Raw genomic sequence first — 26,521 nt, 5'->3', positions numbered from 1 at the left:
CAGAAGCTGCCCTAATGGTTTTTCACATTGGGCATTTCAGTGGATACATCTGTTTGACTGAGTCATCAATTTGGTCTTGGGGTTAACTAGAAAAGATTTATATTGTTCTCTAGTGCACAGTTGCTGATACTTCTTATAGAACACTGAGTTATTAACATTTTGGATATATGTTTAGATCTGCTTCACTGGTTTTTGAAATCATATAACTTATTTCGATAAATCATTTCTGTAAAAAAAAATATAGGAGCTATATCATCTTTCTTAAGGATTTAAATACAGACTTGCTTTGGTAATGTAATAAAACATAAAAGTAAAAAAACATACATTCGTTTAATTATTTTAATATCTATATTATAATTATTTAATTATCTTAATTTCTTCATTATTTTTTCCTTTAGATCATTTTACTATTCTGGAATATTTAATCAATTAAATACCAAAACCAAGTCTTTTTTTTTTTTAATCCGAACATGTTGTGTTCCAGAGTTTAAGGCAGCAGCAGCAAACACACGGCTTCTGTGGCGCCATCTGTCTGCTGCAGGCAGGTACTGCTAGCTCATCACAACACTGTCCAAAGGGCCCAGATACAGCTTCAGAATTCTTCTCAACACCACACTCAGCCACTGCCAATGAATTAGAAGGGTCATGACAGATGTTTGCCATCCTAATAGGAAGGGTCAGGAGGCCCTTTCACACTAAATATGACTGAAAGAAAACAATGGAAAAGGAGAAAAGAAAAAAAATGAGTGAAAAAATAGGAAAAGAGGAAGAGAGAATGGTAATTGAGGAGAAAAGAGAAGAGGAAAGAGGTGCGAATGTTTAGCAGTTCAATGGGACTAAATATTTCACTTCCAATTCAGTGGCATCAGTATTAGAGTGTGCCTACTTTTCTGTGACTTAGTTGAAATTCAATACATATTTATTATAATGCTTGTAGGAGCATTATAGCAAGAATACTCCAAGGAGACATTTTTTTTCACATCTAACATTCAAGCAAGAGAATATAGTCAGATATATCCAATGTCATTTTTTAACTTTTACCATTTGTTCTGTTTGTTGAATGTCTTTTGCTGTGGTTTTCACTGAAGAGTTTGACAAGTCACACATGGTGCAAAGGAGATCTAAGTAGGTCCTTGCCTGTTCCTGCAAAGCTCTGAAGTGTTTGACCTGAAAAAACAAACAAAGAAAAAAAAAAAAACTTGTCAGAGTGAAAGAGACGCATGCTATATTTAGATAGCAAATATTTGTACCATTTGTGGTATGTTGTTGACATTTCAAAAATAACCTTGCTATGCTCAGTATTTTCACCATTGTTGTAAAAGACATATATTTGTTACTCAAAAGAAAGCTTTCCAAACACACTGGCAGGGAGCCATTTGTCCACCAGCTGTTTCTTACTCTAATTAGCCTGTATGGTCTGGGAAAGGGGAACAACCAAGAAACTTCCACAGTTTTTCCAGATTCTCTGTTCACATTCTAGCTTGTTTTCTTTTCTTTCTTTTTTTTTTAATATTCATTTATTTATTTTTGGCTGCATCGGGTCTTCTTTGCGGCACGTGGGATCTTTTATTGCGGTGCACGGGCTTCTCTCTAGTTGTGGTGTGCGGGCTCAGTAGTCGCGGCACATGGGTTCCAGAGAGCGTGGGCTTCTGTAGTTGTGGCGTACGGGCTCCAGAGCCTGTAGTTGCAGCACGCAGGCTCTCTAGTTGTGGCGCATGGGCTTAGTTGCCGCGCGGCATGTGGGATCCTAGTTCCCCAACCAGGGACCGAACTGGCATCCCCAGTTGTCAGGCTACTGCAGGAGTTAGATGAGAAGTGATGATGGCCTGACGGAGGGCGATGGGTGGTAGAGGTGGTGAGAAGTGGCTTTCGCTTACTCCTTCTTTGTGATTAATGGGGAAAGAGGTATTGACTGCAAGTTGTATGGGATAAAGTTGATCTACAGAAACAGCAGGTGATCTTCCAAAATCATAGCTAATAATGGAGCCTAACTTTTTGGCTCATCTCAGTATATTTCCTCTAAGCTGTGTGGGTTGCCTAGACACATCATTCTCACATAAATGTAACAAATACAGATCAATTTCCCATTAAGTCGAAAGTAGCACCTAAACTTTTATCCATTGCACAAACGGACTGGTGTTTCACTTCCAATTAGTTTCATTAGCCATTAACCAAAACCATCCCATCAGGTACCCATGGCTCAGAGAAAGTTATCTGTCCCAAACAGCCTTTGGAAATGAGAAGAGAATGAGATATCTGAATTTTTATTTTATAAATATATTTACTTTAAAAAAATAATGATTTATTTTAAAATGTATACAGTTGGCCTGATTCCAAAAGCATTGGGAGCAGCTTGTTGATTGTCAATGACAAAACAGTTATGAAAGATTTTTGCTAAAAATCAATTTCAAGGGCAAATCTGATAGTACTTTTTCTCATTCCCCCAAATTCACATCATGCCTTATGAAAACAAATGACATTCTTAATGGAATCAAATCAGTCTGTCATTGACTAATGGTAGTGAGGACCATATTATCATTACATACGTATTGAGCATGTACCATGTGGGAGGCCCTGGGGATACACGATGCACCCTGGGACCCTGACCAAATTCAACTGCAGCCAATCAAAGCCTGACCAGAGTCTGACACCCTGTCAGTAGTGGAATTCTCCAGTGACACATCCAAGCTAACTAATGACCCAGGACCTGCTCGACTTTACATGAAAGCAGTACTTGCCAAAGGAAAGACTGATCAAAACAAAGCAAAACAAAAACAAAAAGAAACAACAAAAAACCTCTTCCCCTTCAGAACAACTGAGGTCCAGGTGTTTCCAATACCTCTAATTCCCTTCTCTGTTGCTTCCAAAAGGGGGCAGCCCATTTTGAGAAGCAGTGTGGAAGGGGCAGAAAGCAAAACAATGAACCATACAGTCACTGCATCTGGGCCCCAAGAAGGATGAGCATCCTCCTGCAACCACAGCTAACGCGGGTAGCGGTAGGAAATTTCCTGTTCTAGCGAAAGTCATTGGGATTAATGTTATTTTCCCCCTCCCTTTTACTTCTTTTTTTGGGAACAAAGGAGAAGAATCAAGCTTTGGTCTGGATTGTTCTGAATAAAGTACATTGGAAACAAACAGCCACAAGACAATGAATGACCCAAGAAAGCTCACAGTCTAATGAAAAAGCAGAATACAGACAATCTTTATTTCATTTCTTGATTCAAGGAGAGCCATGTTTGATCTGTCCATATTCTATTTTTTATAAGGTGTAATACATGCACTTCTGTGAGCCATTTCATGACTTAAATAATGTAAATCATTTAAGCCAGAAAGTATACTTTGGGGGGCATATTAACTGCACATATTCTCTAAGCAGACTAAATGAACAAGCATATTATTTTACTCTCAGTTTGAGGTAAAAAAAATTGAATTTTTACATTACTTCCTATCTGGCAGCAACCTTTACAACTAAATTCCTTTAAAATATATTCTCTGCACTACACAGAAAAGTTGCTTAGTACAAAAAATTTAAAAACATCCCTCAAATATTCTGATGACGTCTCAGCAGCAACATTTGAAGCACGTAGATGTCAAATTAATATGCCACAGATTCCTTTCACACGATAACAATTAGTATTTCATTCAGCGTTCATTCAATAATTATTTAATAAGCACCTCGTTTTGTGCCAAAAAATGCAGGAGAGGCTCATTTTGCTTTTCTGTTTACAAATCATGTACACTGCGGTACGACATTTGAATTTCTTCATAACTTTCAGAAGCAAGCATACTTATAATCACTTTACCTATTAGAGCACTGAGGCTCAGAGAAATTCAGTGATTTACCCACGGTCACCCTGTTGAGCAGATACTGGAACCGATCTTTCGGCTACAGTGCCCATGCCCTATTTATTCTACCAGATTGACCTCAGCTGTGCGTCCGTCTTCCTGGTTAGAATGTGAACTTGACTGGAATCAAGCTCAGACCTTATTTATACTTTTATATCTCCAGCAACCAGCACAATTTGGCACATAATAAGTACTTAACATGTTTTCATCGAATGAATGAATCACAGCGTAACATAAACTTTCAGGAATCACAAACTACCTGCTTAACGGCTTCTGCCCTGCTGAGAGGGGGATGTGCGCTTGGCTTTAAATCGGGCTGGACTGCAGAAAGCCAGGCCTGGCACTGCTGCAGGGTGTCTTGTCGACTAACATGCTTCTGAAGTTCATGTTCCAGACTCTGGTACACCTGAGACAGAACAATCATGCTGTGGTTGTGAGAGCTGTTTTATATCTCTAAAAAGATCACTGGAAGCAACTGAAACAAGTCCACTTTAAATGGCTCTCTCTCCCCACCAAGCCCCCCAAAACCAGACACATATCTACGGAGTCTGCGTATGTTCCAAAATGTTGCAAAGCACATGGGCTATGCCCCAGTTTATAACAACATAATATCCTGATCATGGAAAGACAAGGTGGGCAGGGTTAATGTAACACTAGAAATGTGTTAGAACACATAAAATCTTTGAAGTAAATTGGTCAAACATAAATCAAAAGTTTTTGCAGCTTTCCCCCATGGTATAAATACTGTCCTTTTCATTTAAACTAGAAACTAAAAGTAAAAATAAAATGCCAGCTCACAAAAAGATAACCAATATTTCTCTAACTGAAAAGTTTCTGTTTTAGGGGTAGGATAAATTGGAACTAAATTATAACACAGGGGAGGGGAGAGTTTGATGTCCTCATTTCATCTTAGAAGTTACATTCCAGGACAACAATAATCTAGAATAACCCAAACATTTTCTAATGCGTCTATTCAATTAATTAATCCTCAACCAGCCAAGCAATTTCCATTTTATCCACAAAGACATGTTGAGAAACTACTACATGTTTCCTTGAAATCAAGGTGAAATATACCTATGATGTTTTCTGAGCAAACTCTTCATCAAAAAAAAAAAGAAAGAAAAAAAGACTATGAGGTTAGACTGGCTTTTCTTTCTTTATTGAGACAACAGAAGCAGTAATTGAATTCTGCTTTTCTCTGTCATCTATTAAATTAATCATTTTTATCTGATATTGGGACTATCCCTTATTTATTTTTATTCCAAGCAGAACTAAAAAGAAAAGAGTTATTTTGCTTTCTTTAACATTTTTGCAAAGTTTAATGATAGGATTCTGACTCTGTTCTTAGAATTTCATCTACTTTTTAAGTTTCTTTTTAAAATATGTTTGTCTTTCGAACATTTACTAATTAAAAAAAAAAATTAAGCTGTGTCCCTTATGCACAGAAAAAGCCTGCTACAAAGACAGTGCTAAGAAATCTCTGTTGAGTGAGCGAACAAATGAGCTCACCAGAAAGCTCCATGCTGCTGTTTTTCTTGTCTCACCCCCTTGTCCCCTTTGTCATCATCTGCAATTATTTGTTAGATTCTTTTATCCCTCTTTTTTATTAACTTTTTGAAGGTGGATTTTCCAAGTCTAGGGATCAACTAATGTCACCCAGCATTTTTTTTTATTATCGTGATGAACACAGATAATTCTCCCCATGTCACTTGTATTTCTCCAGTTCTTACTAAATAGCCCAGGAACAAAAATAGAAGGACTCTTCTCAGTGTCATTTATAAATTCCAGAATAATAAAGAGTAATCTACTAATTTTACTTAATTGTTGTTAAAAGGGCGATTCTTATTTATCTTAGACTTATATCTACAACATTAAGGATTCCATTTTATTGGAGGGATACCCACTGAAGTATACCTCGAAATTGGTGCTTACTTCTTTTCTCAATTTCTATATGAATACATAAAAATACTGAATTAGAGTAGAACCTGGGCTGCACAGAGTTAAAAAGAAATAATTATTGTGCTACTTACAGAATAAACTTATTTTGATGTTATAGAATAAATGGCAAATTAGAAAGAAGTATTATTGATGGTGTGCAAATAAAAACAAAATTAAAAATTTTTTTCATAATCAATTCACGGAATAAAGGGATTGAGTAAAACCACATGTCTGAAATTCACCACTTCATCACATCAATCAAATATATGATATGTTAGTTCTATGTTCACATAGAGACTATGAAATCTATCCTCTTATTTTCTGTCTGGAAAAACACTAAAACGATCCCAAAGACTGAAGCACAAAAACTATTTTTAAAAACCTCCAGTTTGCACAGCTTTTCTCCTTAATTTTTCATCATTCTAGAATGTTCCAGTGGTACTCACCCTCTGGGCTGTACTGCAGATGGCTGAGTAACTATCCTTTGTGCCCTGCAGATGAGAGTGTACATTTTGTTTAAGTTTTGCTTGGAGGTGGTCTGCACACTGGCTGATCAAATTGTCGCCTTTAATTTTAAGGTTGTTCAAACGGTCTTCAAAACCAGCAATTTCTTCCATCATTGCCTACAAAAATGAAACAAATACTGAGTTCTCATTCCATTTTTAGTCTTTAAATAATCTATCCATCAAACAGAAAGTTTAAGATCAATCATTTCACTGTTTAAAATGTTTTTAAAAGAGTTTTGCAATTTGTCTTGGTTACCATATCAACAAATGAAAAAAAAAGTATATTTTCAGAGATACTCCAATGGGAAAAGTTAATGAATTTCATGGATTAAGTTACATACGAATAATGAAGTAACCTTTAAGTGATTTCATGAGGCTGATCTCAGTTAGAGATCTGCTCCATGGTATTATTACCAGCAAGAAGGATGTTAGTACATTTTTCAACTCTATAAATTATAATTCTGGTATAATTTATATCTAAAATAATCTAATTACAACTTAATCTAATTTACTAATGTCTGATTTACCTAATATGATATCTGATTTATGTAATAATCGAATGTCTAAATTATGTAAGATCTAATTTACATCTAATAATATTTATATTGATAAAAATAAAAATAACCTTTATCACTTATAAATGGCAAAGTCTATTTATTAAGCACCTGCTATAGTGCAGGGACTATATATAAGCCCAGATAAATGTGTATTATTACTATTGTTTTACAGATGAGGAGACTGAAGCACAGAGATGTTATAAAACATGTTCAAGGGACTTTCCTGGTGGCACAGTGGTTAAGAATCCGCCTGCCAATGCAGGGGACACAGGTTCGAGCCCTGGTCCAGGAAGATCCCACATGCCGTGGAGTAACTAAGCCCGTGCACCACAACTACTGAGCCTGCGTTCTAGAGCCCACGAGCCACAACTACTGAAGCCTGCATGCCACAACTACTGAGCCTGCACTCTAGAGCCCGTGAGCCACAACTACTGAAGTCCGTGTGCCACAACTACTGAGTCTGCACTCTAGAGCCCGCGAGCCACAACTACTGAAGCCCGTGCACCACAACTACTGAAGCCTGTACACCTAGAGCCTGTGCTCCGCAACAAGAGAAGCCACTGCGATGAGAAGCCCGCACACCGCAATGAAGAATAGCCCCTGCTCGCCACAACTAGAAAAAGCCCGTGCGCAGCAACGAAGACCCAACGCAGCCAAAAAGAAAAGAAAAACCATGTTCAAGGTTTCACAAGTAGTAAATGGCACAGCCCCCAACTTTGGGCCCGTCTCTGCCCAATTCCAGTTCACACACACCACTATGCCCACCTGTGTTCTCTAGTGAGCTTTCTCACGAGATCACTTAGAGAGCAGGAACCAACTTTTTCAAATCAGGTTCTAATTTCCTTACAATGCTAATGACAAGTGACATTCCAACACACAGTTTCCTGGGTTGACACATCAATACATCTAAGGGAAACCAGGTGGTCCTTCAGCAGCCCAGGGTCCACCACTTTTTTTCCAGTGGTGCTGGGTTAACAGTTATTATATATGCCATATTGAAAAGAAACATTTTGTCTTCGAGCTGGAATGGAACCACTACATCATGAGGTTACTGAGGGTATTTTCTCAGTGCCAAATAGACTATATCATGTAGTTACTTTTCTGTTGGTATTTGCTAAATAAAATTTTCTCCTATAGGAATCCTGAAGCCCAGAATGGTTAACTGGTCTTCCTAAGACACACTACTAGATATTTACCATGTCATGACTAAAAATCAGTTTCCCATTAAGCTCACCAAAATTGCTCCATAAAATTGTGACTATATGACATCTGTCATCTGGCACATATAATTACTAAAAATACATATTAATAAATATACTAACACCACATGTCAGTACTGTACTTTATGGTTTACAAAATACTTTCACATACATTATCTCCCGTGATGACCACAACAGTTATGTGATGGGGCTGGTGTCATTATCACCCTTAACAGAGGAGAAAACAGAGGCACAGAGAGGCTAAGTCCCCCCAGCTAGGAAGAAGACAGTCTGGCTAGAACCCAGACTCTGTGACTACTATTTTTGTATCCTATCTTTGGCTATACTTTTCTAAAATAAAGATAATTTCTCTTTGATAAATTACTCCCTAAAGATTATATTCTGCAATGAAAAACTATTAGCTGGGAAAAATGCTACAATATGTTCAGAAGGTGAATGCCAGGATTCAGCTGTTGTTGAGTCACTTAAGTATTAAATTGAACTGTTCTCAATTATCAGTCATTCTTGAGATTCAGATCTGATTCTTTAAGTGCAGTCATTACGACCCAGAGAGGTGCATGCGTGCACTCACACACACACACACGCACAGACACACGGCACACCTGCTAAAGCCACCCTGTATTCTTCAGCTCCTTAGCGATCAGGCATACCTTGTGGTGGGCCAGTTGCTGGGTAACCGTCTCTAGACTGCTGGTCTCCATGAGGTCGGGTGCCACTAACCTTCCTGACATCTGCAGCAGCCACTTTTCCACTTCTTGGAGCTCACCGTTGTAAACTTCGTGGTCTCTGACTTTCACCTCGAGACGGCAAACATGCTCCTGTGAAGCCAGGTGTCCGTTAGAAGTGACTTTCAAGCCAAAAATCTACTCAAAACTTTCATATTTTTAAAAGCCCAGGACAACTCATAGGGTAGGTAGAGTTACACACATCAGAAACTTACTAGAAACAGAAAAAAAAAAACAACACAACACAACCCACAAAGTCGTTTCGCCATTTAAAATGCCCATCTGAATAAAAGGAAAAATATTGACCCATCCCAGGCCTTAACATTTTCTGACAGATAAAAAGGAGTCAGGACCCCCTTTGTGGCAAATACACACATTGGTATTGAATTTCTGATCACTCCTTACCTTTCCTGCACTGCAGAGGTTCTGGTAATCACTTTGAAGTCGATCTATTTTGTCCTTTAAAGTAACATCCTGCACCAGCTCCAGGAGGGCTTCGCCTTTCTCTCTCACTGATTGTACTGACGGTTCATGGGACAACACCGTTTGCTGGAGTGACTTGAATTACAAAGAAAAAACAACAAGAGCCAGCTCACCTACGTGATCAAGGTGAATATATACATATACGTTGGCATGTATAAGTTTATCTACTTCAAATAAAGATCTGATGGGACTTCCCTGGTAGCGCAGTGGTTAACAATCCGCCTGCCAATGCAGGGGACACGGGTTCGAGCCCTGGTCCGGGAAGATCCCACATGCCGCGGAGCAACTAAGCCCGTGCCCCACAACTACTGAGCCTGCGCTCTAGAGCCCGCGAGCCACAACTACTGAGTCCACGTGCCACAACTACTGAAGCCTGCGCGCCTAGAGCCTGTGCTCTGCAACAAGAGAAGCCACTGCAATGAGAAGCCCACACACCGCAACAAAGAGTAGCCCCTGCTCGCCGCAACTAGAGAAGCCCACGTGCAGCAACGAAGACCAAACACAGCCAAAAATAAATAAATAAATAAATAAATTTATAAAAATAAAGATCTGACATATACTTTAAAAATTAATAAGTATAAAGCAATAAAGAGAGAATGCCTTTTTATGGCTAATACAGTTTTTCAATACAGAGTAAAAGTAAGACATCAAATAGCCCTTCACATGCGCAGAGAGAAGTATGGAAAAGAATTACATTCGGCTAAATTTAACATGGTTCATATTGCTGGCTTCTAGCTCATTCCTTTCGGCAGAGAATAAACCTTAATACTCTATGAAGGGGGCGAGGTGCTATCTTTTGATTTTGACTCGTGAAACCAATAGCAGCTTGAGCTGGATGTGAAGTCTGGGAGACGAATTCCAGTTGCAACGTTGCTATGATGGCCTAAAAGTGCTATTTAAATATATCAAGAACTCAGAGGGAACTAAAAAAGAAGAAGCAGTGTGATTCTTATATAACACCTTCAAAGACACACTGTCAGGCTAGGCAGAAGAACCAAGGACAGGAATAGACATACTGGCTGGAGGAGGAAAAAGCTTCCGACAGGAAAAGCTTTGAGGCAAGCCATCACACTGTAATTCTTAAAGACTATCACTAAATAATTTGGGTCAAATTTAGAAAACAGACTATTCCATGTATAAACTTCGATAACTGTTTCACAGATTTGAGCATGTGAAATATTTATATCTACAGCGTGTATAGTGATATCCACATCACCATTTGTTCTTTCAAAAATTAATTTCTAAGATGTTTAACTACAGTCGGTTAATTAGAATTTATTTTCTTAGAAATAGGATGTCTCATTTTGAATTTACCATAGGTCAGTTTATAGGCCTTCTGTACCAAAAGATGAAGGAAAGACTCTACATGAAAGATAAAATCTGTAGGTGTGAGATCCTAATGCCAAGAAGGTTTTTCTGGAGGATCCACATACCTGGATCACACTGTCAGAATAGATCTCCATTTACTGATACAACCTTTGAATATCAGAGAAATACAATTCCTGAATGGAAAAATAAGTCTGATGTAGTGTTTCTAGCCAAATAAATCTATACCACTCCCCACCAGCAGAACAGGCCTGTTAAGGAGTTTTTCTAGCACTCACTAAGGGTGACACAAACCAGGAACCACGTCCCACCAGTTCAGTCCTACATGACATCCTCGTGCATCTGTCAGTTAGTAACAACACACTACCTTGTATTTAGATAGTTGAGCTTTTTTCTCATATAATTCCATTTTGGGTTCTTCAGGAATGTGTAGGATTTCTCGGTATTCTGCTATCCACTGAGTTAGTGCTTTGTATTTATCTGAGAATTCCTTTGTTAAATGAAGGCCTTTTTCCAGAGTCATGTGCTCCTTCCGGACAGTGCTGGTCAGTTCCTTCAACTGTTCCACGTGGTCATGGATCTCTTTTCTTAACGTCTCTGCCTCACCATCTTCCAAGTATGTAAGAGCCCTCTCTCCTTTCTCTCGGGCTGATTTGAGCAAACTCTGGCCTTTCTCCATGTCTTTTAGCAAACCCTGAGAAAGAGTGGGAAGCAAATACAAACAAACAAACAAATAAACAAATAAATGCAAATAACAGCATTATTTCTTTCCTTTTAAAGAACAGCCTTTCAAGTCCCATTCTTGAGTCCACTGATTTCCCCTTAACATATGTTTTTTGAAGTTTATAACTAGATTTGGCCCGCCAGCAGTCAGGAATCTTCTTTACTTCAATATAGGTCTTTTAAAGTTTTGATCAGCATATCATTTCCAAATCAGAGACTTAAGGAAGAACTTGATGTTTCTCTTGTCCTTAACAGTGCTCCTATAGATCTGAGTTAAAACTCTATTAACGCACAGTGCCATGAATTTGAGATAATTTTTTTCTTTTAATATTTAGTGTCAAACTGGAATTTAGTTAAGAATTTCTTGCGCAGCCATGTGTAAGACATTGAAATGGCTTCACAACACAAATAAATGAAAGTCAGTCTTTGGCTTAAGAGATTATAACTTGGAATTTAGAGTGAGATGGTGAGCCAAGGATCACCGATCATACCGGGCGGGGATGAACACATGCACTCCCAATTCTACGCGGAGACGGGAACAGCTTGTGAAAGAAGAAGCGTTGGGAGACAAACCTGATATTTGCATGCCTACCTCCAATGTCTTCATTTTTTTCCCCATCATCACTTTATCTACTTTATCAATTTTGGCAGCCACATTCTTGAAATTTTTGTGAGTAGAGCTGTACCAATCCGAATAGGAACTTAGAGATAATTCTGATTCCTCCAAACTCTGGATCTCTTCCTCCAGGAATTTTATTTGTTCCTTTGAAAGAAGAAACACAATTGAACAGTGATTAAAGACCTGTGCCAGTGCCTTTCTTGCTAAACACATATTATCTTCACTGGAGGTTAGCGAAAGGAAGAACATCTGGCTTGTGAAGTTTGCCTATGATGAGCAGGGGTGGCCCGCTCACCAGCACTTGGAGGAGAAGGGCTTGGTATCTGGACGTCAGCTGGGTGGCCTGGCAGCCCATTCGGCTGCTCACGTGGCTCTCATCCAGGATCTCCTGTGCTCTGGCTCCCACTTCCTCAACTTCATCTCTGTACGCAGTGACTTCTTCATGCCACTTCTGAAATGACACAGTATTGGAGGGAAAGGTTCAATCTTACAGATTCTTGAGTAAGACAAATAAATATATCTTCTTACTAGAAAACGATTTCAGTGTATTGTTAGAATATACTTATCCTGTGATATAATTTTGAAAATACTTCACATAAAACCTTCATGAAAATGTAATTCCAGTAACATGATAAAAACTGTACACTTAATGAGTTTGAGTGTTCTGTCTTTATTACATATATTTTTATATCTTTTTGTTGTACTTAGATACATTTTAAAATAGATGAATAAGGAAAAGAAGCTCCAGAGGCCTAAGGATTATCTTGATCATGTGCACTGAATCTACATAAAAATTAGAATAAAATTAATTTTCAAGTATTATGTCAATGTAGTACAGTAGAGCAATTTCAAATCAGAGCCATAAACAAATTATTGCAACACTAGCATTCATGTATCTTTACCAAGCAAGGTAATAAAGCTTGGGAAGAAAATATAAAATACTTCATTAAACTAGACTGCCTTAGGATTCTAATAAATAATTGCTGGTAGAAGAATGCTCCATTGTAATGTACATCAAATTTCTTTACAAGTAGAAAGAGATTTTGCAAAAGCTAAACCTTGGACCAGAAGTTACTAAATATTTTAAGGAAACAAATTATGCAATGCAACTGCTACTTTGACAAAGATGAGGAATTTACGTTAGTTGTACCTTCATCTGATGTAATTGTATCTCCTTGGCTGCCCGGTGAGACTGACGTCCACTTCTGAGACTCACTTTGTCCTCCATTGCTTTCAGCCACTCGTCTACTTGCTGAAACTTCTGTTCCATCAGTCTCAATTTGTTGACTACATTATTGAACTGAGTTCGGGTCTCGGACAGCCTCTGCTGGTAAGCCTGCCAGTTCTGCCGGAGAGACTCTAATGCCCGGTCCTCCGTCTGGGGGATGCCCGATGGTATCACTTCCTCTCTGGTGTGCAGCACTGAATGCAACAGGGCCTGCCCCTCTGCGCAGTGCACCTGGAGCTCCTGTAGGGGAAAGGTATGGCTGCCACACCTCACTCATATTTTACACCCGTGTAGGTGATCATGTCTCACTCAAGCCAACTGTGCCCTTCACGTTGGCTTCAAGAAAGCTTCATGTTAGGAAAGAATGCTTTGATTCCGACTTACACAAAAAAATATGTACCGAAAACTGAATACTGTCTCCCAAGTCAGGAGAAAGATTCTGAAGTATTTCCAATTAAATTAATCAGAATGCACACATATACACAGAAATACACACACCGAGAGAAATATTTTTCTCAGTCATCTTAGAAGCAATGTCTGAAATTTGGCTTTTCAGCCTACAGACAAAAAACACTGTGATTAAAGGGTTATTGTTTAATATAATAACCTAGGCTTTTTTTGGCTCCTAATCTGTTTAAAGAGCCTAAGGTTTCTTGCTTTGACATTGAATGGGATCAGTGCTACATGTGTGGCTGAGAAAAGAACAATGGACCTTGCTTTTGCTAAGGAGGGATCCTTTGCCAAAGATGTTCTAGGGAATGCGATGGCAAAGAGAAGTTGGCCCTGGAGGGTACAGGGCATACAAACCTGGAAGGCTGAATTATCACACCTGCCCATCAGGTACTCCTAGGTACAAATACATTTCCCTCCACCAAAGCATAAGTCCCAGAAATTTACCCTACAAATTTAGTATGAACCAAGTCTTGAGGAGCATAAACTACTTTTTTTATAGAAAGAAAAACTCATATCCTTAAAGATGTTGGCAAAACGGTATTATACACTTGTGTTACTTGATCTGATCATCTAAAGTTGAAAGGGGCCAAGTCAAATCCTACCAAGAATGTTAAAAGTGTCAACATATTTAGTCAGAATACAATATTATTAAAAAATCTTTAATACCAACGAAATTGCTCATATCTGACCACTTTTACCTATAGAAATAGCAACCTTATATGGTTCAGACTATTGGATACATTTGTCCTCAGCTATGATACCACTCCAAGAATGTTGTAATGTGAATGTATTGTAAATGGAAAAGAAGAACAATTTATATTGTAAAATATTAATCAAAATGATGACAAACAGAAATTTTATTCCAAAATTCCTAAAATTTTTTAAAGGTAATTTTGTACAATCTCTTTCCTTAATTCAGGGTTTGGCAAAATTTTCCATTAAGGGTTGGATAGGGTTGGATATTTTAGGCTTTGTGGGCCACACAATCTCTGTTGCAAGTACTCAATTGCCTAACCTTGCCATTGTGGCGCCAAAGCAGCCATAGACGCTACATAGATGAACAGGTGTGGCTGTGTTCCAATAAAACCTTATTTATTTATTTATTTATTTTTTGGAAAGGAAGAAGCAAAACTGCCTTTATTCTGAGAAAACGTGATCAATGATGAAAATCCAATGGCATCTACCAAAGAGCTACTAGAATAAGTGAGTTTAGAAAGGCTGCAGGATACAACACCTTTTACAGGAAGCTAACTCCTTCTAACTAAAGGCTTAAATGACTGTCCTAGCACTTTTTCTTCACTGATCTGAGACAAGGCCAGTAAGCCACAAAGCTCCTATTCGAGTGTTTCTCGGTTGTTTGCTCTTGTCATACAAACCCAGTTTTTAAAAAAATTTTACCAAGGAGACCCAGTAGTGACAAGGATGTGCGAAACCAGCATTCTGGTGGGAGGGTACATTTTCTGTACAATTTGGAGAGCAATTTCACACACTGCAGAGTGAGAGCTTTACATATTTAACCAATTCTACCTCTTGTAGTCTATCTTAAGAAAACAATCATTCAGGCAAAGCTCTACATACAAGCATTCCACTGAATCATTACCTATAATATGGCAAAAATTGAAAATAATTTAACATTCAATAATGTATCTTTTATGTATCCATTCAATAATGCTTTTGAAGAATTTTTAGAAAAAGGTTCATGTTAGATGAAAAATATCAGGAAAAATGCTACACTTGCAAAATATTATTACTGTTACACATTTACTACATAAATACCACTATAAAACTAAGAAAATATTCCAAAATGTTGACAGTAGTTAATACTGAATGACAGACAGGACCTATCCTCTTCCATTTCTTAAACTGTCTTCAGTTACATTGTACTACTTGAATATCTGAATCACAGAACCTCCCCTCCAATCTAAGGACAAAGGCAAGAATATTTAAAGGTGCTGTAGTTGAAAATAAGGTCAGACAGAGCATCGTAGCTCAGTTTTATTTTCAGTAGTTAAGAAACATTTAAGCACCAAACAAAGCAAGTGAACCCTCAGCACCCAAGGGCCAGTAGAGGCAAAAGGTGAGGCCCCCATAATAAAGTGGCAACTACTACAGGAATCACTGCCCTAGGAGGGATGCACTGTCTAGGAAGGGACACAAGTTTAGACCTTAATCCCTTTCTCTAGCCCTGGCTTAGCGTGCAACAGGGGGCCCAAAGCGCTGCATGGTCCGTATCACCAGAGAAAGCTGGTCAAGAAAGTTGACGATGGAAATTTGGAGGAGGTGGGAATCTTCAGCTCTCCAGTGGACCGCCAGGACGCTGCCGCTTACTGTGAGCTCCTTCCCAACAGCCCCATGGTGCAGTTCGGCATCTGGGGCCAGGGACCCACGGGCGATCTCCGCCTCCAAGGTGGACGGGAAAGGCACACTTAGGGCGAATACGTGCGGCCGGCTTCCTGGCCTTCTGGCCGTGGACGCGGGGTGTCCGCCCGGCCCCGGAGAGTGCTGTGCCGGCGCGACCCACAGAGCTCCGTCGTTTGCAGCGGCGGCAGCACCCGCGCTGCGAGGGCCGCCCCGGGCCCCCCTGCCCCCCTGGCTGCCCAGGCCTTCAGCGCCGCCCGCCATCCTGCCTGCGCCTGCGTCCGCCTCTGCCGCCTGCATGGCCGCAGCGCTCCGCCTCCGACTCCGTCTTCGGGCCGCCGGTCTCCCCATCCGCTCTCCAACCTTATTTAAAATATGGGTTCTGGGCTACAGTCTACTGATCCTTGCCCTAATTAATCTCCTTTTTAAAAATTAATTAATTAACTTATTTATTTATTTATTTTTGGCTGCGTTGGGTCTTCATTGCTGTACGCGGGCTTTCTCTAGTGGCGGCGAGCAGTGGCTACTCTTCGTTGCGGTGTGTGGGCTTCTCATTGCGGTGGCTTCTCTTGTTGCAGAGCATGGGCTCTAGGCACGCGGGCTCAGTAGTTGTGGCTTGCGGGCTCTAGAGCACAGGCTCAGTAGTTGTGACGCACGGACTTAGTTGCTCCGTGGCATGTGGGATCTTCCCGGACCAGGGCTCGAACCCGTGTCCCCTGCATTGGCAGGCGGATTCTCAACCACTGAGCCACCAAGGAAGCCCCTAATCTTCTTAATATATCACCCTTTCCCTATTTAATAGCAGTTTTCACTATTCTACAAATCACTGCATTAGATAAATTCTTATATATGTATACCACATTTCAAGTACTTATTCTGAGGGGAAAATATAGTTAAATATTTTAAAAATCTATGTGTTCTAAGACTCAAATTAAGCCTTCAGTAAATGCAAAATAATTTGTGAACATGTTTCACACTGCTGGCAGATCCCCAGATGACTAAGCGAGCTGTAGGACATCAGGACCCTGAAGTAGTGCAGTTGGAATGTCACGTCTCCACCACCAATTTCTGCCTTAGCGTCTCCCCTCCCTTTTTAACATTTGTGGTGACTCAAAATAAGACAGTGTCAATAAGAATTAATACACAGTGAACTGAGAGGTTGGAGTTAGGTTTGGGTTTGGGCTACATTAATACTGACCAAAGTGAAACATTTTCTTCTGGAACAGGAGAAACACCTGCTGGTGACAAGTGACTTCTTGGCCCAGTTCCTACACAGAACTTGGAGAGCTTGGCATTTGCTTGCCAAGAATGTCTGGAGTGAAGTGCTGGGAGAGGTTATAGCCAGAAAACAAAGTCCATTCCATTAAGATAAATTACAACAGTTAAACCTAGCAGACCAGGGTATGCTACTATTAAGAATAAAATGGATGAGATCCTTAAATAAGCTAATGAAACTATGACTCTTCAACTTCTGCTGTGTATTTATTTCATGAATGGACTATTATTTAAATAAGATTTTTCTCCCATCTCATCTAATCCTTCCTCAGAACAACTCTGTGGAGAAAACTGAGTCAGAGACGTTTACCTCCGCCAAAGTCACCCAGGGTCAGTTCTCACCATAAGTCAGAGTCTCAGCTTCCTAATCCCACCCGTGCACTCCCGCCATTACACAACACTCCCTGAGACCCACTGAAATAGCCAGAAATGTTATATGCCAGCGATGACCATCTCAGTCCTGCTTTTCCACCTTGTGTGAGCTGTAGGTACATCTTGCCCAATCCTGAACCAATTCCGATAAGAGCTGACAGTGTTCAGTAAGTTCCAACACAGAGCTGGTGGGACACAGAGTTGTCTTGCTGGCCTTTCTCTGTTCTCTACTCTGTGTGCCTGGTTTCCCCTTCTTGGGAACCCCCTGACCCCTACCTGTCTCTCCAGGTAAGATTAAGGGGCTCTCTTTGATGCTCCCATAAGATCCCTAATAATAGAGTAGTTCTATTAATGTCCTTATCACATTGTTAGATAGATCATTACGACCTATCAATGGGTCTGCATTTCTTTAGAATGCAAGTTCCTTGCAGGCAAGAAAAATATTTTAATCATCTTTACCTGTACTAGCTAGCCAAGTACAGTGTCTGCACTGCATTAGGTGTTCAGTAAATGTTGAATGAGTCAATGAATAAGTGGGTTAGGACCACTTTCCCCATGAGGTTTGCCATCTGGCCCTGAATATCAGACTGCTCACCTGAGCACCAGTGCTTTTTCTAGCTCCTCGAATTCCTTCTTCTAGGTCTCTGTCCCTGGGCCTGTATCCTCAGCAATGTGGGAGATTTGGGTTAAAACCAGATGGCCTAAGATGGTGCCACCGATTTGACTTTGAGAAGTGTCACGTGCTATTGACTCCTGCAGCTGTGTTCCACATCTAATTCAATCCTTTAGGGAGCAACAGGCAGGTGGGCCAGTCAATACCATAAATGAGACCACTAGGCACTCCTGTCAGAGGCCACCTTAGTAACTTAACGAATTCCTCAAGATCCAGTCCTGCTCAGTCTAAACTGCCTATCAAACGATCTCGACTAGCATACGCTACCGAGGTCCCAAAATGCTACAGATCAGACCTTACTAGGGTTTCACTTAATATATATCAGCTGTTTATAGGATTTAAGGTCACAGTAACTTCCCACTGCTTAAAATAATGATTCCACATTCAGAATGAAAATTCCTTTGTTTTATGATGAAGTAGACTTTACCTGAAGATCCCGCAACGTTGTCTCGTGAGTGTGGGCATCACCTTCAAGAAGTGAATATCGGTCAAGCTTTTCTCGCTCTTGCTCCAGCCAAGCTTCAAATGCCTTCAAGTCTCTCTGATACTCCTGGTGCAGGCGAACTAGTTTTTCAGACTTGGTTACTGCTTCCTATTATTAGCATGTAAGATGATTAAGATGGGAATACATTTCTACATGCAGTTTCAACGTACTGTAAGAATTCACTTTCGGAATTTTAAAAAAGCATGATTATTAAATCATTAAAATATGAATGTTTCCTAGAAGAGTAAAACATTAAGATTTAGGTAAAAAATATAAAAAAATGTAATATTAGGAGTAAAAGGGGTCTTAAAGATCACTTTCTTGAATTATCTTCCTGATCTCTGAATTCCTTATGAAATGTCACATGGATATTCCAAAAAATGAATTAACTTTATTTGTCATAAAAATACATTTTTGCTAATGAAGAAAACTGAAATTCTTATATTGTGCCGTCAGTGAGGATTGGGACTCACTGTGGATTTAATTTTTCATGTACTTTGTCTAATAAAGTAAGGTGTGCTGAAAGTTCACAAAGAAATAAATAAAGCACGGTATTATAAATATTATTGGTGATTATTTCCTGCTTTAGAAAATTTTCATCACCAGACATATTAAAGAACTTATGAGTCTTCCTTATGAAGCTGCCCCCAATTTTTCTACAATAGGTACATTTCTAGGACTTTTTAATTGAGAATTATTTTCCTTCAGTAACTTTCATATCCTAACAATAGTTGAGGGTTTTTGTTTGGTTTTGCCAGTGGGGTATTCAAAGTATTAAAATTCATTTTGCATTTTTTTGTTCTATCTGCTTTCACAAGGCTGTCATTGCCCCAAATAAATGAGTCTTTAAATAAGCACAGCTCCAAACACTGCATTTTCAGTGGGTTTGCCTGGAACACGGTGAGCCATACCTTGGTCCGCTCTCTGATGTCTCTGTATCGTTCTTGCAGGTCCTGGAATTCTAACTGGGTGACATAGTGCTCTGTCATGCCAGCTCCTTTGACTTCAATGGTCTCCAGCAAGCTGCTGTGGCTCAGCACTTCTTCATTTAATAACTAGAGAACATTTTAAAAAAACAAAGGAATTGGTGCATATATAATCATATCAATGGTACTACTAAAATTAGGATATTTTAACTGCATACTTGGCAAGTGATCTCAGGTTATCTATCTGTAGACAGAAAGATAGATCACTCTATCCATCCATCTATATATCTATATCTATATCTATATCTATATCTATATCTATATCTATATCTATATGAGTCGGGGGGTGTATTTGATATCTGGCCCAGAACTGTCTCTGAGATACTGATTCCAGTTGACTTGGAAACCTCAAACTTAATTTGTCCAAAAATGGGCTCTTGAGCTCTACTCCATTCCCATCCTTCCCCAGCCACCAATAAACCTCCTTCCCCTTCAGTCTTTTTTCAAACAGTAAATGCTACCATTCCCACCCAGCTGGTCAATTCACACCACTGGAGTCACCCTTTCTCCTTCCATCCATGATGAAATCCTGTTAGTTCTATCTCTTCACTATATCCTGACATGTGTTCTCCTGTCTCCTGCAAACCGCCAGCCCCTGCTATCACCTTTTACTTGGACTTTTGCAATATCCTGCTGGGCAGATTCCCTGCCCCCAGTTCCTGCCCAGTCCCTTTGTCCACACTCTACACAGCAGCTTGAGTGATAAAAGATTGTAAGATTCTAAAGGGAATCGTGTCACTCCCCAGCTTAAAACATTGATTATCTTCCCAAGGCCGTCAGGATCAAGTAGAAAATCCACAGGCTAGCAACCTCATGGCAATGCAGGATCTGGTCCCTGCCACCTCTGCCAGATCACCTGGCAGCACCCATCCATTTATTCTCGGCTCCAGCAACACCCAGCCTTTCTTCTAGCTCCCTCTTATCTGAGCCAGGTTCTCTCCCTCCTCAGGGACATGCTGATTATTCCATCTGAAATGCTCTTTTCCCACTTCCTCCCCAGACTGATTTCTCTGCACTAAATTCCTTAGGGCATCATTTCCGTCTACTACTTCAGAGATGTCTTTCCAGTCTCTCCTCCCTCTCCCCCGACTCCAAGCAGTCCATAATTGCCCTGTCCCAATGACTCTCTCTCATAACATACAGTTTTTTCTTCAGGGCACTTATCACCAGTTATAATTATTTGTTTATTCATGCATTCTCGGACGAGTATAGGTGTCCCCTCCAGAATACAACCTTTGTCTGTTTTATTTACCTGGAATTGAGCACAATGCCTGCATGTAGCGAGTTCTCAATAAATATTTATTGAATAGATGAATAATTAATAAAGCAATAGATCAATATAACAATACGATGGGTAGATAATTATGAGTAGATTAATTTTCAGATGCAAACACTCATGCAAACCCAGAAATGTTAAGTGATTTGGCATAGGTCACGTAAGGCCATTTAGTCATTCAAATAACTTTTACTCAGCATTTGCTCTGTGTCAGACAGAGAGCCAAATGCATAGGATAAAAAGAAAATTAAGCATCTTTAACCACTGAGGGAGAGAGGTATGTAAGCATATATTCTATAAAACTGATAAAGAGATGTGAACAACAGAGAACAGAAGAACTAATGAAGCCTCGGGTGGTGGTGGTATCATAGAAAAGATAGCCTCTGAACTAATTCAGAAAGGTAAGTAGAAGGTTGCCAGGTGCCGGGGCACAGCTAAAGTATTCTGTGAAAAAGGGAAGAGATTCTGCAAAGGCATGGAATCGTTTAATTCCATTTAATGTGGCACATTCAGGAAACAGTGAGAAATACAGTAAGACTGGCACAAGGGTGGAAGGAGGGTGGAAGAGTGAGCAAAATGAGGCTGGCAAAGAGATTATTAAAATTCTTACAAACTAGAGGAGGGAGAGTGGTATGACACTGTAAACAGTGGAAAGCAACGGAACTCTCAGGCAGGAAAGAGAGACATTCACCTTCATATGAAGATAACGGGAGATGGAGACAAGAGACGAGGTGAGCTGCTGCAATTTAGGAAAAGAAGGATGGATTAGAGTCAGGAGACATTTCTGAACTGGAATCAGCAAGACCTACTGCCTAATTCAAAGCGGGGGTAAGAAAGAAGGAGGTGGGGAAACGAGGTTCCCAGTTTCGGGTATTCAGTGTGGGGTGACACAAAAGAACTGACACTGAGAATATAGGAGTGTGAAGGATTTGGGGTAGAAGATGATAAGTACTGTTTAGGACACAATAAGTTTTAGGTAGAACAGGCCATCCAATGAATATGCCCTGGATGAATAAAACAAAGGTTTCCAAAATGTTATGTGTGAATACTAATATCAGCAAAAAAGAGGTTTAAGAACATACCTCCAGTATCTATCTATCTATCTATCTACCATCGATCTATCCATCTATCTATTAAATAATCTTTACATGTAGTACTGTATTAATATAAGCATTATGAAAAATATATAAAAGTAGAAATATAAAAGGATGTGATAGAAAAGAAAGTACTTTTACTTCCGAATGACGAGCAGGCTGAAGATATGAAAAGCTATTACAAGTTGCCAAATTTTAAATATATCATAAAACATGCGTCTATGAGGTTTTCCTGGAAGAGGACATTTTCACTGACTAACAAAATAGCCACAAACAAAAGTTTAGGTTAAGAAGCCATTAGAAATTATAGTAAACCCCTCAAATAGAGTTTGCCTATGTGGACAGCCCTAGGATTCAGGTGAGCACATTTCTGTACAACTATGGCAACTCTGAAGCACGTGTCAGAAAACAAATGGAATCTGAAATCCAGGTCCCACCTTGGCTTTCCCGAGAGCGGCTGTTTTCTCCCGCACTTCTGCACACTGCCTTTCGGATTCGTTTAGGCTGGTCTCCACGCTGTCCATCCAGCTGGAAAACTGTCGAACATCGTCCTGATAACTTGTCCACTTAGAAAGAGCTCCTTCAAGTTGACTGAAAGGTAATTGAAAGGACAGTAATCTACACGGAGAAGCCATGTACATCCAATCTGTCTGATCTCTATCACTGTGTTGGTTCTGTCTACTCTCCCAGCAGGAAGTCCATAGATCAGGACGGGGCAGGATTGAGAGGGGCTGCTCTGGCTTATCAGATCCGAGTCTGGGTCCCTGGCAAGCACAGCCTTGAGAAGCAAGGGTTAGTGAAGTCCAGGCCAACGGGTGGAGAAGAGGCACTGGATATAAAACCTGGAGTCAGGTTTTTGTTTTTTTTTTTAGAACAGACATGATCAGTTTAATGATTTATAAAGCAAGTACCTGCATAAACACCACCCAGAACGCCTGGTACCCCCATGCAGTCCACAGCGCTGGCTCCCTTTGGACCCCAACACCCACACACTGGGCATCACAGGCCCCAGGCACCTCCTGCTCCCCAGATTTACGAGGACTCGGAGACCAGGGATGAGGGCAGCACACTGGCTTTGGAACCTCACATTTCCCATCAGTGTAACCCCAGGCTTGACTGCAACTCCTGTTCTGGTGAGTTGAAGGAACAGAAAACACACGTGTTTCCCCTTTCTGAGACAGGGGTTTCTGTACCAGACTCCCCCGGCCGAGTCTTGGCTGGGGGGTGAGGGGTGTCCCCAGCGAAAGTCCAGGAGAAATGTGCCTTCCCTGCATCCCTGCTAAAAATAACCTCAAGCAGCACTGCTGTCACCGAGCAGCAGGAAGGACGGAGAGATGCCCTGAGCGAGGCTTTTCGGAGCCAAGACTCAGGGCAGAAAGAGAAGCAATATTTAACTCCATCAAGTTGAGTAGGACATCCAGAGGAGAGAAAAAAAAGTAATAAGAGAAGGAAGGAAGAACCGAACAAGAACAAGCACAGTCACTATCTTGCATGAGATTTAAAAATCAGAAAATCACAAATGATATAGGCTAACATTTCCTGAATTGGTCTAATTATTAAAACCTGATGATTTATCTTACTGATAAATTAAGCACTTGCTTCTCTCAATACAGATGTTACATGTTTAACTCCATTAATCATTTGTGTCTAATTTTACTAACAGGCTTGAACCCTTCTGTAGCAGACACTCTGCGCTCCACCCTCCGTCCAGACCCCTGCACTACGCTGCCAACCGGTCCTCCAAAGGCCAACTCCCTGCCCTCTTGGCCCGAGGGCATCCTTGGTCCCTGGTGCCCTCTCAGCTTGAGGGCACTGTAGGCAAGAAATGCCAGGGATTGTCGTCCCCTGGAGGCAATCCTCGACTGCCTGCCTGACTCATGGCAGTTTGTTTACAAACATTCCAGCTCCCCTGCTCTCCATGGGTAATTCCCAGACACGCTCTGTCTACACTGGCTCCCAGCAACGCCTGCTGGGGGTAAGCTCCAGCTGCCCATGTTACTGGCTGCCCTCCCTTTCTCACGTGTTGTTCCCACCACCTACTGGTGTTTTCTGGGGCTACTTCCCAAGTAAACTGATTGGTTTTAATATATCTAATATATCTTCACATGATTAAACATGTGTTTATCTTTTGACTTTTTAAGCAGTGAACATCAACACAAAGAAACATGTAGTTATATGAAAACACAGACATAGTACTGCAGGTCAACCTAAATGAAAGATCGTGCCTGCCAGGTTCTTTTGTTCCAAGAAGAAAAAAGAAAAGGAAGGAAGGAGGGAGGGAAGCAGGAAGGAAGAAAGGGAGGAAAAAATAACGGAGCAGGGCAATAGAGAGAAAGAGATTGGGACGGGGCGGGGGGGAGGGTGAGGGGGAGAGAGAGAGAGAGAGAGAGAAAGGGAGAACCCCGGGACAGTCTGTTACTGAGCTATCCTGTAGATCTTTTAGCAATGACTTCACAGCAGCCCTTCAGCTTCACTAACCTTTTACAACGAATCGCTGCAGACAAAAGGGATGCCCACATATCCTTCACACTCTGCAGCTCCTGCTGAAGGGCAGGAATGCCTTCCGCAGAGGTATTCTGAAGCACAGATTCCCCTCTGGTCAATATCATTTTCATCTGGATCTCTTTTTCCTGTTTCACTGATAATAGAGCCTGTAAAAAAAGCACATACAGAAGTCCTTTGTCATTTGCTTATCTAACATTTCTAGCTTTAAATATTTCAGAGTCCCTGTGGATAGCAGATGATCTGCAGTTGGGTTGAGCCCCGGTTCTCTCAAGCTTATCAGGTGGAGGACGGGAGAGTCACTTGCTGGTGGTGCCAGTAACCAGTCACCAGCCTGAGTGGCCTTGGCCTTTCAGGTCATTATTATTCTCTGAATAATCCCTAATTTCCACTGAAGTTTAATTTTACTGTTTTTTAATAAGAGAAAAATAGATGACAATAGGATTCCTGAATTCTCAAAGGTCACTGGATGAAGAGCTCTATAAAGGTTAAGGTCTCTCATACAACAAACTGAAAGAAATAGCTTAATTCATATTATATATTAATTTATATATTGCAAGTTCTTCACAAGCACTATTCTTTTGCTATATAAGAAGGATCTTTGAATTCAAAGTTATAAAACTGGTGTTTATCACCTAAAAGGTAAAGTTGCATCTCTCTCTCTCATCTGGACCTTGCCAACCTCTACAGATTCAGTTTCAGCCAGTCATGGCCATCAGCTTTTGCTGCAGCAGGAAAGAACTGCTAGTAACGTCTCACACACCATGCTGTTGGCTTTCTTCAGCTTTTGCTCTTTTGGTCCCACTCTGAAATCTCCGCTGAGGTATCAGGCTTTCTGAGAAACCTGCCTCAGCTCTCAACCCGATGCCCCTTGCCCAGCTCCACTCCTCTGTGTGTCCACAGCACCGTAATTATTATTACTGTCTTCTGTGTTTCAGCCTCCAGCCTCAGACAATGAAATCCTTGAGGACAATGACCATATTTTATTCATTTTTGAATCTTTGGTATCAAGACAGAGTGCCAATCTCCCAGAAGACACCCAGTGTATAAATGACAGGTAAATGAACGCAGAATGACTGCTTTATCACAAACGTAAACTAACATAGAACTAATTATCTTGTGATGGGAGAAGAACGGACTAACTGATACAGGCAGGCAAGTGAGTTGAACAAGATGGGAAAGGTTTTGCCCGATAAAATGTTTCAACCAAGTATTTCTCAGAATAAATGTGCCTGTGATGTAATTTGAAACTAGCCTCTTAACTGGCTATATCAAGCAAGTAACCATTTTGGGGTTGTTATTTTTTATTTAAAATTTTTTTTTTTAATTTTTATTTTTTTGGCCACGCTGTGCGGCTTGCGGGACCTTATTCCCCCAACCAGGGATTGAACCCACGCCCTCGGCAGTGAAAGCACAGAGTCCTAACCACTGGACTGCCAGGAAATTTCCTTATTTTATTTTAATTTTTGTAAAGTATTTATGACTGAGTATATCTGAGCTCAGTCAATTCAGGAATGCTTCAGCAAAGCCTCCCTATGCAAACAGGATCATATCCACGGAGCATTCTTGGATTTCTCGTGGACAGAGTGTGACATTATCATACCAGACAGACGGAGACTCGAGAACTTTTGAGAAAAACAAATTCTGTAAATTAGAGACATTTCTCATAAAAGGCACACCTCAAGCTTGAGCATCCTGCTGTCCAGCACGCTCTTGTCAGAGGTCGGGTGGCAGTAAGAATCCAGCATGTGGACCGCATCTGTCATCCACTCTTGCAGGTCTTTAATCCCGAGGGAGAACTGATTGTGTTCTGCAACGATTCTGTCCAGTCTTGACACTTTCTCCTGGAAATGACAGAAATCGTTTTCCAGCTGTCC

The 26,521-nt window shown here is 40.5% G+C and overlaps 2 protein-coding genes across 2 annotated transcripts in view; both read right to left on the bottom strand.

The window, feature by feature from the left end:
- Positions 1–26,521, bottom strand: part of SYNE1 (spectrin repeat containing nuclear envelope protein 1) — a 448,877-nt gene that overhangs the window by 196,628 nt on the left and 225,728 nt on the right. The window contains exons 60-73 of the mRNA XM_061207647.1: positions 26,324–26,488; positions 24,621–24,793; positions 22,580–22,733; positions 19,698–19,841; positions 18,730–18,894; positions 13,094–13,411; positions 12,239–12,394; positions 11,917–12,087; positions 10,969–11,295; positions 9,198–9,350; positions 8,718–8,885; positions 6,231–6,407; positions 4,106–4,252; positions 1,042–1,167 (exon numbers count right to left, since the gene is read on the bottom strand). Coding sequence (XP_061063630.1) covers positions 1,042–1,167; positions 4,106–4,252; positions 6,231–6,407; positions 8,718–8,885; positions 9,198–9,350; positions 10,969–11,295; positions 11,917–12,087; positions 12,239–12,394; positions 13,094–13,411; positions 18,730–18,894; positions 19,698–19,841; positions 22,580–22,733; positions 24,621–24,793; positions 26,324–26,488 — 2,544 coding nt within the window. The remainder of the gene's footprint in view (positions 1–1,041; positions 1,168–4,105; positions 4,253–6,230; positions 6,408–8,717; positions 8,886–9,197; positions 9,351–10,968; positions 11,296–11,916; positions 12,088–12,238; positions 12,395–13,093; positions 13,412–18,729; positions 18,895–19,697; positions 19,842–22,579; positions 22,734–24,620; positions 24,794–26,323; positions 26,489–26,521) is intronic.
- Positions 15,288–16,331, bottom strand: LOC133102423 (EKC/KEOPS complex subunit LAGE3-like). Its single transcript, XM_061207409.1, has one exon. It carries the CDS (start codon positions 16,280–16,282, stop codon positions 15,815–15,817), a length of 468 nt encoding a protein of 155 aa, XP_061063392.1. The 5' UTR covers positions 16,283–16,331; the 3' UTR covers positions 15,288–15,814.

The sequence above is a fragment of the Eubalaena glacialis genome, chromosome 12, assembly GCF_028564815.1.
Source record: "Eubalaena glacialis isolate mEubGla1 chromosome 12, mEubGla1.1.hap2.+ XY, whole genome shotgun sequence".
In the NCBI taxonomy this organism is placed as follows: domain Eukaryota; kingdom Metazoa; phylum Chordata; class Mammalia; order Artiodactyla; family Balaenidae; genus Eubalaena; species Eubalaena glacialis.
This window is presented reverse-complemented; position numbering and strand designations above follow the sequence as displayed.